Below are 15,904 nucleotides of genomic sequence, written 5' to 3' on the forward strand. Positions count from 1 at the left end.
TATCCTGTCCCTCCTGTACAGCCTATAGCCCTTTTCTCACCTCTAGTTGGTACAGTGCTGCTGACTGAATTTTGTAAAGTAGACAAGGGCTTAGCCTAGTTTGAGTGAGATTGGCTCTACTACAAAATAACAGTGGAGCCGAAATAGCGATTGAGCTATTGTGCAGTGATGGGATTAGCAGCAAGGGTTGATTGTGTGAGCAGCTGACTTGAAGTGCTAACTCAAACTATAATCTTTGCCACCCTCAGGGCTCCACAAACTCAAATTAAGAGTACCACCACTCTCAAATAAAGGCGCTTTATGTGCGGACAGGACTTCAGTTAGGGACAACACTCGAGTTCTATCTTGTATAAACATTGCAGTGTGGCCAAAACCTTTGAGACATGGTTTAATTCAGCAATAATCTTTAAACTGTCTGGAATGGACTCTGATTTAACATACATTTATTTGTTTCCTAACAGTGTAACTACACTAACTGGAGAGACTCCAGATTTACACAGGTATAAGAGAGATAAGAATCAGGTGCTAAAAATATGTGGATTGCTACTAGGTACAGTTTTTTATTATATTAGAAATATCTGATTGCAGGCAACAACGTAGGTAGGGGCCAGATCCAAATGGACTTTGCAGCTGCTTACTTGTCCATTGTAATGTGTAAAATGTAGGTGACTTGCCCTGGGAAGGTGATATAAATCAAAAGGGTCAGACACCTAGAATACAGTGAGTGAGGAGAATCTGACAACTCCCCAGGGCAATCCAAAACACCCAGTCCTGTACAGAAAGGCTCCTATGCTAGCCATCAAGAATTATTAGGAACAAGGGGGTGTCTAAGTCAGCTACTTCTTGGTTGCACTTTAGGTGCCTCCACTGTTTTGGGATCCAGACCACCCACAAAATATGTAGCTTTCTGACAGGAGCATTGGGATCAGTCTAAGGCACAGCACTCCATGTTCCTTCTCTAATGTGCAAGGGTGTGATACCAATTTTTTAACCAGTAGTGTAGTAGTTACAAGTCTAGAACTCTAGATGCAGTTTCCAAGCCATCCTCAGCTTAATCCACATCTCCCAGCTTCCTGGAGAGTGCGAGGGCATATGACTCTGTAGCCCACATCCCTGGGCACTGTTTTTTAGCTAATCATGGTTTAGAATTAAGTGCATATACTATTCTGATGCCTCCCAGTACTAATCCAAATCACAGTGGCACTCAGGTGAGAATTAGGTGCCAATCTGGATTGTTTCTGAAGTATACATGTAGGCCTAAAATGATACTTTGGGCCAAATTTTCAGGATTATATGAAACAGCTAATAATCTGTAGACCCCATGGAGTTTTGTGGCTGCTGAAGTAGAGCCAATCCAGACTTTTTTTTTTGATGAGTAAGGAGTCTAAATTCCACCTAGGTTCACGATTTGCATCTGGCCCAAAAACCTATAATACTCTGGGACCAGGAATTTAATCCAACAATCTCTAATACGAACAACTGTTAACCTGTAGCTTAGTGATTTGTTTCATGCCCTTGGGAAGAAGATATTTGCTTAGAGCAAAAGGAAACACCTTAAATTTGCTTCTAAACTTATCCTTTTTAAAGAGAAATCCAGAGAAATACATTTGCAGCTGCATCTCCATGGAACAGCAGTGACATCTAGTGGCAAAATGAATTAATATAATTAATAGAATTCCTTGAAGGATGTTCCAAAATAGTAGGGCTGTGCTAAATGGCAGTGTTTCATTTAGACTTCCGTTTCAACGGGACAGTGTTTCATTTCGAGTTTTGTTTAATTTTGAAGCACTGTTCCATTTTGTTTAATCGAAACTGTTTCAACACTGTTTTGATATTTCACCCATAGGCTATAACTGGGATACACGAAACTGCCTATAACTTTGTCATTTCTTGGCAGATTTGGCTGAAAACAGCAGGAATGGTAGCCTCTTCTGAGGCTATGAAGTCTTCCAAATTTCAAGGAGACAGGTGCAGGGATTTCTGGGAAACTGCACCTCAACCTGCTGACAAGCAGAACTCATGATGTGTGACTATGTGTGTGTGTTAAGGCACAGCTGCTTTTCTATCCCTCCCCCAGAGCACTGGGATTGGAAGGGACCTCAGGGAAGGATCACAATCACTGGCCAGATACACGTCAATAACAGAGCATTCCCCCTACTCCCCCTCCCTCTCCTTAGTTTCTGTTTCCCTGCAAGCAAGCCCAGCTTCGATACTTGAAACATTTCAAAACTTTCTAAATGTTCTGACTGCCCTTGTTTTATTTCAAGGCTGTTTTGAAGACTTTCGTTTTCACGGTTTCAAGCTTAAAACGAGTTGAAGCATGTTAAAATGAAGCACCCGGCAAAATTTCGCACAACCCAACAAAATAGTACTTGACCTATTTAGAAGTGTAAAAAAGAATAAAGCTGTTTCACTTGTCTACCTAGTTCATTCATTTACTAAAATGTTTCTTAAGGGAATTAAAACAACCATTTCTGCAAACCCTCTAGAACCTTTTTGTACTCAACAAATTTAAGCCATGTACACAATCTTTAATAGGAAAGTATTTGACTTTTTTAATGCGCTTGTAGCATCAATTTTGAAATCAGATTAGCAAAGAATCAGCTTTTATGAAAAGATAAAATTAGTACTGTTTAATAAGTAGGATACTACCACAAACACGATATGGTATAACAGAATATTTTGAGCATCTTTCCCCTGAGATGCATCTTTACTGGTGTTTCAGGATGCAGAGTCAGTGAAGATTACACTGAGGTTCACTGGTGGTTTAAACTGTTGTTTACTAAGTTTGTTGCTGTTTTCTAGGAAGCCTAAAATCACCTGATCGTGCTTTACAATTCTCTTCCCATGAAGCTAAATGCTCTCTTTGCTTAAGATTAAATCTTTGACATGCATATAAATCCTATTAAAACCCAGGTCAGTTGAACTTGGAAGGCAGAATCTGGCATTTTACTGTAACTGCAGTATACTCTTCCAGTAGCACTGGTCATCTGGACTCTTCACTAGCAAGGTAACAATTATTAATAATTACCAACGTATTTTAACTTCACTGGCTCTGACTTATGTCACTGTTCTGGAAGCATCTCCTCCACTCCCTGAATTAGCAGAATGGTAGAAAGTGAAAAGAAAGATGTGACATTTTAACTTTGGCCATTTCCCTGCTGCCTGCCATGCCAGTTTTTCAATTCCCAGAATGAAATTAAGTTAATTGCAGTGCGCTTTATATTAGTGGGCCTTAACCTTTTTCATACTGGGACTCATTTGTTAAGATTGATGGCTTGTCCAGACCCATACCCCCCTGGCGCTGCTGGTGCCGGACACAGTCCCCTGGCTCCCAGGCCCTGCTGGTGCCCCTCACCCCCAAGCCACAGCACTCCCATCCTGCTAGTACCCCTCACCCCCAAGCCACAGCACCCCCATCCTTCTGACACCCCTCACCCCAAGCCACAAGAAGTTATAATCCCTATTCCGTATCTTTGCACTTTAATGTATCTTAAATCAAAACTTTCTTTGTATGGTTTTTTTAAAGCATCAACAAAAAATTTTTTTAAAGTGATTAAATAAAAAAATTGATTTAAATAAAATCCAATTGTTTTATTTAAAAAAAAATTATTGTTTTTTATCTACCCTATTCCTAGTAATTAATATTCCATAAAAGTTCTCAGTAGACTGCCAAAAACATTCCTGTTTTTGTGGCTAGTAAGTTCCATTACTTGGGAAGTCATGCTTTTACTCCCGAGGTCATCATAGAAGAATTGCATTAAATCAAACAACAGACAGGAGGCGCATGAGGAAACGTGTCTACAAGTAAGATTTTCAACAATTTGTACATTTCTATGGAACTGGGTTTAAATGGAGAATGATGACACATATCCTTTCTTTATTTGGAAAACTTTCTAATTAACTTCTCCTAGGAATATTGAGGGGCCCTTTTTCTCCACTGAAACCTGTACTGCCTCTCTCATACACCAAATAACTTCCCCTTGTTTTTGCTTTTTTCTATGTTGTGGTCTCCAGGGATATGGTGTGTAACCACATGAGATCACCTGTTCACTAAGGGAACTCGAAGGGATCAAAATAAAAGACAAACAACAAAGTCTAATGTGAGCATGAGGCATCTGTACAGATTGCTGGACTCCAACAGCTGAAGACAGAGAGGCTGTCAATGTAAGCCAAGTAAACTCATTATGAAACAGATGAGGTGTCAGGTTATTCATATAAACTCAGTAATCACAGTTATGCAAAGAATGATATTGTGCTACTAATTCTGTGCTCTCAAACTATACAGATAAGCCAGCTAGCTCCCAACACTACCGCCACGTTGCTGTCCCCTGCTGTTACAATCAGGCACCTTACAATCCTGCTTTCTGGACAGAAACTAATTTGCTGCAAACTGAGCCAATTTTTGGACCTCACATGCCTTTACATCTCTTGAACCTAGGCAGGGGCCAGTCATTGCTCCTAGTTCTGGGTCTCTTAGTCAACTTGCTTGGGCAGCCTCCCACAAATAAAACAGGGTTGTCAAAAGCCCATTTTCTCCTGTGCAATAGACTCTCAGCTCCTGCACAAGTTTCAGCAAGCTTCACAACACGTACCTGGAATACTAAATGATGCCTGGCTGCTGTCTGACATGAAGCTGCACTGGTACTGTCACTTATCAGCCAGGGAATTCAGATACTGATCTCTGAAAAATGTGGTGCCAAGCCAGTGACTGGTCCAACTAGGACAGATTTGTGCCCAAGTTTATTGGGATAGTCAGATACATATCTGGACTCATGACTCTGTTCTTTCACTCTTCCTAGAGTGATACCTATAGCATACTCAGTAATCCATTCCAGGGTTACTTAATCTAGTTCAGGATTTAGACAGACCATGCATAACATGACAATGTGTGAGCTAGAAAGCTTCCAGTATCCTAAATGAAGATTCCCATGGCTATATACAAAACCTGAGCCCTGCCTTGTCTTTGTTGCAAGGGGAGGTACATTTATCAAAGTTATCTGATCTACTTTCAAACAGGAAATAGCACAGCAGCCCCTGTAACCTTATTTCCACGTGCTGCATACTGACTTGCAGTATCAACTTACTGTATCGTTTATGCCTTGGAAGAACAAAATTCTGCAGGCAGCATCCTGAGTTAGGCCAAGGATGTGCATTTTCCAGGTGAACCAACAACAAACCCTGGGGCCATTGGGTCTGGAACAGACACAATGCCCTCAGAAATGCTGGAAAAGTGGTGGCTACAGCTATACCATTTAATGTGTACTCTTCCCATTGGCTTCTGTATTGTATGGTCTGGTCCAACTCTGCTGTACAGTGCTGGGAATGTGCTGAGGGCTCCTTACAATGTTCTAGCATTTCTACAAATGTTAGACTTCCTTCTTCCTTGGGAACAAATACAGCAGTGATCAAGACAGGAACACCAGAGTTGAGAGAAAGCTCTTGATTCAGGATCAGTCTCAGGTTGCTGACAGACATTTGTTTGAAGGCACACTGGGATCTAATTTGCAATCCTAACAACTGTACTTCCTGTCATATCCCAGGGGCATCCGTTTTTAGACTGGGGATCAATCTCTATTGTACCATACTTGCCAGTGCAGAGGGAGCCCAGGCAAGGTGCCTGACAATCAGCTGGTTGCCGGCTGGCCCCTAGAACCCACAGGGGAGGCTGAATGAAGCCCAAAGTAGTTGCTGGAGCTGACCAACGATCATGAGCAGAATTGCTCAGTACACTCTCGATCATGTGGATGACTGGATGATTGGCAGCTGGTGGGGACCCCTCTGGCCACATGTTCTATTAAAGGCATGATGGAAAATCAGCCACAAAGTTGCTGCCCCAAGGTCGGGAATTGCCCGCCACCGGAGGTGGTTCAAGAGAACGCCTTCAAGAGACATTTGGATGTTTATCTTGCTGGGATCTTATGACTCCTGCTGACTTCCTGTCCATGGGGTAGGGGGCTGGACTCGCTTCCGAGGTCCCTTCCAGCCCTAATGTCTATGAAATCCATGAAATTATTACACAAGATTTATTATACCATTCATTGCCTGAACATGTGGCCAGGTTAAAACCACACTTTAAAATGTGGTTAACTGGTTAATCACATCTTAAATATAACGTCTGCTACAGGCTACAGTCTAGCCTTAGTTTGAAGGGGCTGATAGAAAAATGGCACTCAAGTCTTCACTTATCTTAGCCAGTTCCAAGCCATCTGGTAGAAGCAGTGCCTCCTGCTGGCTAACACTAGCAATCTTTAGCAATTACTTCAGAGAACTTTTCATAACCATAATAAATCTGCTCGACTTTGTGGTCGATGTTGTCAATAAGTCAAAGGGGTAAGGAGTCAGTAGAAACAAAAAGGAAAAATAAATGCAATATTTTGACATCACAACAGTGTTAAAATGCCTGCTTCTTTAGTGGGGACTTGGTAATGCTGCCAACAAGTTAAAAGGCTTCAAAGAGCTGCAGCATGTTGAATTATTCACCATCCCTGAACACACTCCTGATGCAAACCTGTTTTTAACTCTGTGCCAAAGGATTCTAGAAATCCATTGTCGCATTTCCTGAAACCTTTCCTGGCTGAGCAATACCTCACCACACATGTTCAGCTGCCAGGCTGTCCTTTCAGAACAGAGGAAAAGACTTGCTTTTAAGTTCCTGGTTTCTACAATTCTTCTGCAAGTCCTCTCACTTAGGACAGACAACTGAGGAATTAGATGCTGGCTGCGATTTCAAGGCACAGGGCTAATGTGCGATTTCAAGGCACAGGGCTGATTCCCTCTGCAAAGGGAATCAGGGAGGGAAATGCCTTCAGGGCATTGCTGCAATCTCAGGGCTATGGCAGACCATTGCCTGTTTTGTCCCATTTCACAAGGACAAAAATACTAGTTCTTTACCTGGATCTTCCCTCACACCCATAAATTCCATCTTGTTCACAGTACCTTTATCTTTCCGTTTCTTGTGTTAAAACTGCAAAACTCCATCTGGCCTTCTGCACCCAGGAAAGTGGCATCTGGGATCTACCTTACAGCTGCCTTTGCTTAGTTTCCCCTGCTCTTCTTAAGAAGGTATACAGATTTGTTTGGTTTGTTATTTTTTCTTCAAGACTCATGCAACTATTTAGCACATAAAGGGTGAGTAGAAATGAAGCATTCTTCATGCAACTCTTTGAGAGCTTTCTCACAAAGAACTCCCCTAACAAAGTCCATTTCCAAAGGGCATTTGAGAATCTAGTTTGTTATTTTTCCTCTACAAAACTGACAAAAAATTAGCCGGAAGGACACTGGGCAAACAAAATGCTTCTAGCATGACAAGACAAGCAAGGCAAGATTTAAATGAAAGCTTAGTCATGTTCTGCTTTAAGAAACAAAGAGCCCTTCTTTAACGTCAACCATTCGGCTTCACCTCCCACTGCTGCAGGAAAGAGGCTCTTCACTTTTTCAAACACTATCCTTCAGCTACTGAAATAAAGAGGAGGACAAAGAAGAAAAACCTCTAACCAGAAAGCTCCCTCAACTGTGTATTCCTTCACTGCTGGGTGTGTCTCTCCAGCAGAGCAGCTGCAGGGTCAGGAATGACTGCAGAGAGCCAGGCAGCCAGCAGCTGCTGTCAAGCTGAAAAGAGATTTGAGAGACCTGCCAAAAGAGCTGCCCTTTCACCCAAAACCTCTTCACCTCATTTTAGTCGCTTAGCAGCAAGTGAGCGCACTTACTCAGCATTTTTCTTTAGACAGGTTGCATTAAAAAAAGCAAAAGCAGCAGTGAAGGATTAGGGTAGGAATAACAATCTTTTAACAATGAAGTCCCTCACACATTTACTATACTCTGTCATCCTGCTAAGGCCTCCATTCTGCTCAAGTTGCTGACAGGAAGTTCATGAAGTTCCTGTTACAGGCATGAGTACAGAGATAACTTTTTCTTTTCCTTTCTTTATTAACAGGGGAGAAAAAGGAGGAGAAAAAAATATATTTCCCGTCAAAGCAAAGGCCCAAGACTACGAACTTTCCTCACTATGCCACCCTACTGTAAATACTATGCAGTGCGGCTGAAGTCTATGTACAGGGTCTGTCTGGGCGTGATTTGGTCAGCACAGCCCCAGTATAAAAAGCTGTGCATATTCATTTGAGGTAAAATGCGGTCAGCAGGGCAGGGAAACTGGATCCTACACTAATGGTAATGCTGTTTCACTGCCAACAATTTACTCCTGCCTAGCAGCAGGAATAGAGCCCAAGAGGGGTAAACATAGCTAAGTACTTTATTAGCCTGATGGGGATTATGATTAAACCCATACCAGACATGCCCATTCTTCACCCACACACCCTGAGCCCCTGTTATATCCTGAGTTCTTGAAAGCAAGGGAGTAGGCATGCCTGGGGCTTGAAACTACTGCTCAGCTTCGAGAACTGCACTTCATGCTTCATTCTTGCACTCACAAGTAGCCTCTAGTCACTTGTAATGAAGCACAATATGATTCCTCATTGCCTGTTACACAAAGATTTGCAGCATCAAAAGGATATGTCTGAGGCATGAAAGGCCAATTTAGGCAAAAGATTTGTGTGTCAAGGCAATTGCCTTCTAGTGACAATTGGAGTACAAGTATCAGCCTTAGAGAAGAAGTTCTTTATATTTATTAGAAGTAAAAGACCAGTACGAAGATGTAAAAATGGTGGGTTTGCCTAACAGAACAGAGAGTATGCAGGTTACTTTGTCATTTCTATGATTGCTCAGATTTCTTTGCAATAGTTCTACTGAGATGGAACTTTAAAAAACAAGAGCAAAAATAATACTTGTTAACATAGCAAGCATACACAACTACAGTGAGAAACACACTCTGTTTGCTATTAATTTTTGGCTTTGAGGAAACTATCTGCCCTAAAGGAAAATAGGTACTTCATGGCCAAACATCCTTTTCTGGTAACATCTGCCCTGATAATCCAAAACTGTTCCTGTCCTAAAAGGCTGCATAGCCTTAGTAACTCTTCCCCACTTTGCTCCCCACACATGTTCTAAAATGTTCCACTCTATCATCATCACTAATACAATCTTCCCTTGTTAATTTATCTCAGGACATCTGGGATTTTAGTTTCTTCTCTTCTTTACTACTGTCAATCACTAGAAAGAAATATCTAATATCCAAAATAAGAATTTCCATCTGTATTGTGGTAGTGAGTTGCACATGCCCCACACACACCACTGCAGTTTATTGTACCCTAATAAACCACCATAAAAATTCGGCCAATTGTTGTCATTATGCTAAACAGAAAACATACTTCTATGTGCAGCCATGAAATGTGATACTGTATTTCTAAATACAGTATAACAAATGTTGCCCTGGAATAACCATGAGATTGGGCACAAATCCCAAAGCAAAGAGGGCTTAGACATGAAATGGTAATTAAAACAAATTCTAAGGTTTATTTTGTAAGAGTGCACAATTTTAAAGATATTTGGTACTATAGGAGCAGGATTTACATGGTTACTGACTATGACAACAATATCCTTGATAAAATGTACTTAGTTCACACTATGTTCCTAAGGGAAACAGGTTATTTATGTTATTTATGTCTCTAAGGAAGCTGATTAATATACTGTTCAAAACATAACATCATCAGTGGAGTACTCCCTAACAGAAGAAACACATCCTTTGCAATTGTTTAAACTGTTTCTTTCCTTAAAGTGTTGTAAAGGAAGCTACATATCTATTTTGTACCATGCGAGTCATCATAAAACTGAAACCTAAGAATTAGAACAATAAACAAAACATCCAAACTCACTGGAATACTCACCAACTACTCATATGAGATATAACTCTGAGCTATACTGTAAATCAGGGGGCAAAAGGCTGTCAGTTACAAAATTCAGGACCAAAACATCTAAAACAGACTTTTATGAACAAATCTTGGGAATTTTGCCTTTGTTCTTAATTAAACCAGGATCAAGCCAAAAGTATTATCCCCAAAGCACTGCTTTCACAGAATCAAGTATAAATTCAGGGCAGCTCAGCTGAAATGAAGAGAATTTCTCTGGATTTACACACGGATAATAGCAGAGCTTGGTCTTTACTCTCTGCTAACATAGTTGCCATGAATTTAGCTATGATTGTCAGACCTTTCTTTATACTGAACTTTCCAGACTGGAAGTTCCCTGGCCATTTTGTATTCTGTTCAGTGTAGAGTGAAAAAGAAACAAAAAATGTGCATTAACTCACGGAGTTTGTCTTCTATTTCAGCTTTTTTGACTGGAAAATGTCTGCTGATTGTGCTTGTGAAAAAATACGGCAGTCACTACATGCAAAGACACATCATAGAACTAACGCATCTATTTTCATAATACCTGTCGTAGGAGCTCTTCCTGACGCATCCTAATTCTCTCCCTTTCCATCTGGATTCTTTGGAGCCTCAGCTTCTGTTGCTGTTGCTGTTGGGTAGTCAGTGCATTAGGCATACTCAGCAACCCAGCTTGAGGATTCTGAGTAGGATGGTTTTGCTGGGAAATGGCTGTACTGGATGTCAGTTGCTGCTGGTGCTGATGATTCATTACTATGGGAAAGAAAAGAACTGTTACAGTTAGTTATTGTATAGTTAGTTCCTGTATTTGAATTTTACTTTAAGAAAACAAAGGACACAGGGCATATGCTCCATTTCCATTCAATGTATTCTAACAGTACATAGAAGAGTTGTTAATATCGCAACTACTCATTCTGATGAGAATTGACACTGCTAATTATTTAATATCTAGATTTAATATCTACAGTCTTTTAAAAATACAAAAATTCAAAATTTTAAAAATTCAGTTCAAGTCAAAATATGTTCAAATGCTCAACTAATGCTATGTAGTAAAATGTTCACGTGATTTTTCTCAATAATCACAACCAAGTCCACAGGGTATAGTGACCTGGCTGAAATTTGAAAATATTTATTTTTTTTACTTTATCGACAGCTCTAATTGGCTTATTGTAGAAAGACAGGGGCCCAGCTATTTTCACTGCTTTATAATAACACTGTCTATCCCCCAACACTGAATGGCAAAGACCCCTCTTCTAATAACAGAAAGAGAAAGAACAGCCAGTACTTAGGATGCCCCCTTGAGAATGGGAACGTAGGTTCAATTTCCTACTTAGCTAGTAATGACCTTGAGCAAGTCGCTTAGTCTCTGTTGCTCATCTGTACAATACTTCATGAGAAGTGTTGTAAAGATTAATATATTAAAGACTGGGAAGTGCTCAAATACTAAACTAAAAGGAGCATGTAAGTGCTTTAGATAAAAATTCCATTGGAGATTGGATCTCATCACATAACACTTCCATAAGTCTGGCTGTTAGAAGTTACAAAAGCAGTTCAGCAAAGCATATCAGTTATTAACAAGAGCTACTGTGAAAGCAGACAGCCTTTCAATCCATTATTCATCCAAATCTCTTGCAGGTCATATTTCAAGGCAGGTGAAACAATAATAAATATGGCACAAAGAAAGTTTATCTGAATCTCTAACACTTTCATAAATAAAAAAGGAAAGAAATAAAAATCAAAACAGATCTGCTGGCCTTTGCCAGCTTTTCCTGACAGATGTTTTTGTACCTTTCAAACAAATAATGTCCCTTTTTTCCAAATGGCCTCAGACGTTTTGTTTTTGGTCTGTAGTCAGTGGAAAGTTAGCCATCTGTGCTTACAGTATGAGAATTTTTATGAATAGCAAAACAGCATAATTTACAATTTGCTGGTAAATTATACTAATTTCTTTAGCAAAATCAGCACAAACCCAACCTCCAGTGACCCTGCCCTGAAAGAATGATCCTAATCCATCTTGTTTCAGTAAGTACAACCAAAATGAACTGGGTTCCTTGTAGACTTTTAAAAATTTAACTAACAACATATCCTGAATTAATTCCCAATGTAAAACCATTCACTCAATTAAGCCAGCTAAAGGTTGAATTTACAGTTCATTTAAAAATAAAAAAAATATTATAAATTGGAGATTACTTGACTAATGTAGGCCTGTTTTAAGACAACAGAAGGATTTGTTAATCTTTCAAGGTCCTTGGGTATGCATGTAGTATTTGCATAGTTAATGTCCTCTAAAGATTATCTATATATTCCACCACACATTTTATTAACATCTGAAATCTTATCTGTAGGAGCATTAAATTTTGGAGACTAGCCATGAATACCACACCCTTGCTGAAGTATTCAAAACATTTGTCTCTGGGGTACAGCTCTGCAGAGGAAAGGTAAGCAAATTCCCCATTCTCCCCCCGCTTATTTTTTATATCTACTGCAAACCACTGAATGCTTCTACTCAAACAGAAGAGGCTTGTTGTCACTTAAATCAATGTCAACCTTTTTGTTGAAACACAGGAATCACCAAACTAAGCAGAATTCTTTGCCAGTTAGGGGTTATTCAGTGACTTAAATTAAATAAATTACTCACCTCAGCACAGCTCCACAGCCAACCATGTAATTCATACCACAAAACGCAATCACAATTGAGAATCTCAGCAGATTTGGGCATAAAGACTGTAGTACCCCCTTCTTTACCTATAGAGGTGCTTCCCTACGGGACTGGGCTGAGCCAAAGATGAGGCAAAGTAGATAAGACTGAACTGCCACTGCTTGTGCTCCATTTGATTCACTTAAATAAAAAAAAAGCTTCTGTGCCCAAACAAGAACACCCTACATCTCAGAAGACTCTTGACAAAGAGTCCAACACAGCAGGGATTTGCATCTTTATTTTCTTTCTCTCTCTGATGTATTTATGATGAGGAACGATAAAATCACAACTAGTTTCCCTACTTGCCTCTGATCAAGGCAAGTTTATTTTGTATGTACATCTGATTTCAGGAATATCTGGCCTTTCTGTACTGTAGAAAACAAAGATGAAATGAGCAATAGGAATTATTGCCAAGAAACAAGCTCTCCTCAAACCATCTTTCTCAGACCCAGATGGGAAATCTCTGCTCGTTTACAATGAAGTAAAATCAGGAATTACTCAGGTGACATTAAATGAATTAGATGGGTATACATCTGGTACTATCCAGGATCCTGGTACTGCAAACACTTACACAAGCCTCACGACCTAAGGGAAAGGAGACTCAAGCCCAGAATCAACATTTTTCTACAGGAAATTCACAATATATTAGATTCTTTTTAAGTGCAAATCTTTTTAAACCAAGAAATGAACGTAAATGACAAAAATGGGCCAAGCTATGAGAAGATTATTGGTGGGATACCCTCCCAATCTCTGGAATAAATTTGGAGTTAATGCCTGAATTGAAGCAGTATTACGGGCATGTGTTACTTAAAAGCGTATAAACGGCTATCTGTTGTCCCTGCTGGGGGAAATTCTGTGGACAATAGTCCCTATGTCCCATCATAGGATCATAAATCCCATATTGCATCTCAGATGGGCTTCTTGGGACTGGAGAAAGGAAATGTGAGAGTCTCTTACTCTCATGGAATTAAAAAGGATATCCTGGCTCCTTATATGTAAGTAGGCAGGGTAGATGTGCACCTTTATAGATTAACTAAATGAAACCAGTTACCACTGAATCTATACTTGGGAATTGGGGCACTGAAATAATATGGTCCTACCATGCTTTCTTCCCTCTACTTTCAAACAGTTTTATTCACGTGACATGGTAGAATCATGGAAACTATGCTGACGATAGGAACATAAAACAATCATAGAAGACTCCTCTTGCCACAAATAGAGTGTACTACATAGACTGTGAAGAATCAAAAAACATTTAACCAGTCATTCCCCTTCCAACAATAAAGTATTTATATCGAGTGCATCTAACATAGTGATTTACCTAAAGGAAAGTTTGGAAAGTTTCAGTATGAGAGATGGCAGGATGTTCTATGAGAGCCTTTTATACAGGAACACTGTGGTTGAGGAACAGACCAACAGCATTGAACTGGGGAAGGAAAAGCTTCTAAAATAAGGAGAGAAAAATGGGTCTTTGATGGTGTCTGGGATTTTTGTGACTCTTGCTGAGTCTACCCACCAATACCACAAGGGCCTGGAAATGAGAAGGGATAACACTTGTCCTTTATTCCCTTAGATAAAGGGTGGAAGGAAATACAACTGCCTCCGCTTCATGCTGTGACTCACTAATGTGCCTAAGTGCCTTAGTACTTTGGCTCCAATATATGCTGCACTCCTGCCACTTCTGCTGCTTGTTCTGACTGGACAGTGGCATCACCAGTCACACCCACAATGCAAAACAGGACAATACTGCATTTTAATGAAAGAGGCAACAGGGCCCTGGTCTTGCGACCCCTGACTGCCTACTTTCTGTCCCTGCTCATCTCCTCAGTGGTAGCTCTTCCCACACTGGATCTGCGAACTATGATTCACTGATTAGACAGGTCTTTAGTAAGAGATGGCAAGTTCAGGGTCACACAGAAGTGGTCCTGTAGGCTACCTTGAGACCACAGACCAGGGGAGGGCAAAATATGGTCCACAGGCCAGATGTAGCCCATCAGTTGATTTTATCCAGCCCACAGGCAATAGCACCACACAGCAAGCCCTGGGTGAGTTGTGTTCAGACCTCAAACTCTGCTGGCAGCTAGTGTAGGCTGTGGCTCCAGCTCTCACCTCTGCTATTGTCATGGGGGGGGATGCTGAGTGGAAGCAGCCCCAGCAGCCTGGGAGATGGAGTCCAGCCTGCCCAGGGCCCAAGAAGCTGGACTCCATCTCCAAGCCTCTGTGGAGGGATGATGCACAGAAGCAACCCTGCCTGCCTGCCTGGCACAGCTTGGCACCAGCAGAATCCAGGGCCCAAGCGCAGCTCACCCAGGGCCTGCCGCATGGTGCTGGGTGGGTGGGGCTGTTTCCTCCCAGGGTCCCACACAACGCCTGGGAGACAAGCCATGATTGGGCCCTGGTCTCTGTTGGCAGATGGTGTCCACAGCCTGCAGGCCTGGACTGCATCTCTCAAGTACCACTTCCTGCCTACCCAGTACCATGTGGCAGGCCCTGGGTGGGCAATGCTCAGGCCTCAGTCACCGAGCGATGCTGGGCAGAACTGTTTCCATCCAGCATCCCCCGCAACATCAGCAGAGGCCAGTTTCTGCCTGTGGGGGGTGAAGCCTGGCCACAGGCCTCTGCACTGTCCTAGCCTGCCCCATCCCTGCCATCCCTCCACCCCTCATCAGGGTTCCTGGGAGCCGTGGAGTCAGGGGTGGAGGATGAGTGTGTGGATGCATATACACACGCCAGGAGCCCTGATGGTGGGGTGGGACAGCACAGACGCCTGTGGCCGGGTTTCATTCCCTGTCCTCCCCAAGCTGTGGATGTGGCCAGCAAGTGCCAGCTTCAGGTAGGGGAGGACATGCAGGCTTGTCAGCCAGCCCTGGGCAGGCTTATGCTCTTGTTCCCACTACTCCTCTGGCACCAGCCCCAGCCCCAGCTTGGGTGTGGGGAATGCATGCATGCACACATCTGCTACCCTCAGCTGCTCACCAAAACTCATTAAATTGTCTGCAAATAATTGCTCACCCCTACTAGAGACAAAAGTTCGAGATTCCTTGTAAAAACTGGGGGTCAGCCAAATGGTCAACTCTAGAAGCATCCATTTTTTCACCAGCCCAAACTCTTGAGGTATGTCCAAACATGACAGATATGGAAGGGACAGAGGCATCACTGTCTTTGTTTTACTATGCTTTTAGCCAAATATGGATACTTTTGCACATCCTGAATACACATCCTCATCAATTAGCAAAGAACCAGAGAAGGGGCACTCTGAAGTGCTCTGGGTTAAAATACAGGGCAGTCGAGGGGAAAGAGATTTAACGGTGGGGGTCTACTACAGACCACCCAACCAGAGGGAAGAGCTAGACCAGGAATTCTTAAGTCAGCTCATGGAGGTAGTTAGGTCAAAGGACATGGTCATCATGGGTGACCTGAACTT

At 41.7% G+C, this 15,904-nt stretch overlaps 1 protein-coding gene across 1 annotated transcript in view; it reads right to left on the bottom strand.

The window, feature by feature from the left end:
- Positions 1–15,904, bottom strand: part of WWTR1 (WW domain containing transcription regulator 1) — a 120,925-nt gene that overhangs the window by 7,393 nt on the left and 97,628 nt on the right. Inside the window, exon 3 of the mRNA XM_019532575.1 lies at positions 10,330–10,535. Coding sequence (XP_019388120.1) covers positions 10,330–10,535 — 206 coding nt within the window. The remainder of the gene's footprint in view (positions 1–10,329; positions 10,536–15,904) is intronic.

The sequence above is a fragment of the Crocodylus porosus genome, unplaced genomic scaffold (assembly GCF_001723895.1).
Source record: "Crocodylus porosus isolate Cpor-Errol unplaced genomic scaffold, CroPor_comp1, whole genome shotgun sequence".
Classification (NCBI taxonomy): Eukaryota; Metazoa; Chordata; order Crocodylia; family Crocodylidae; genus Crocodylus; species Crocodylus porosus.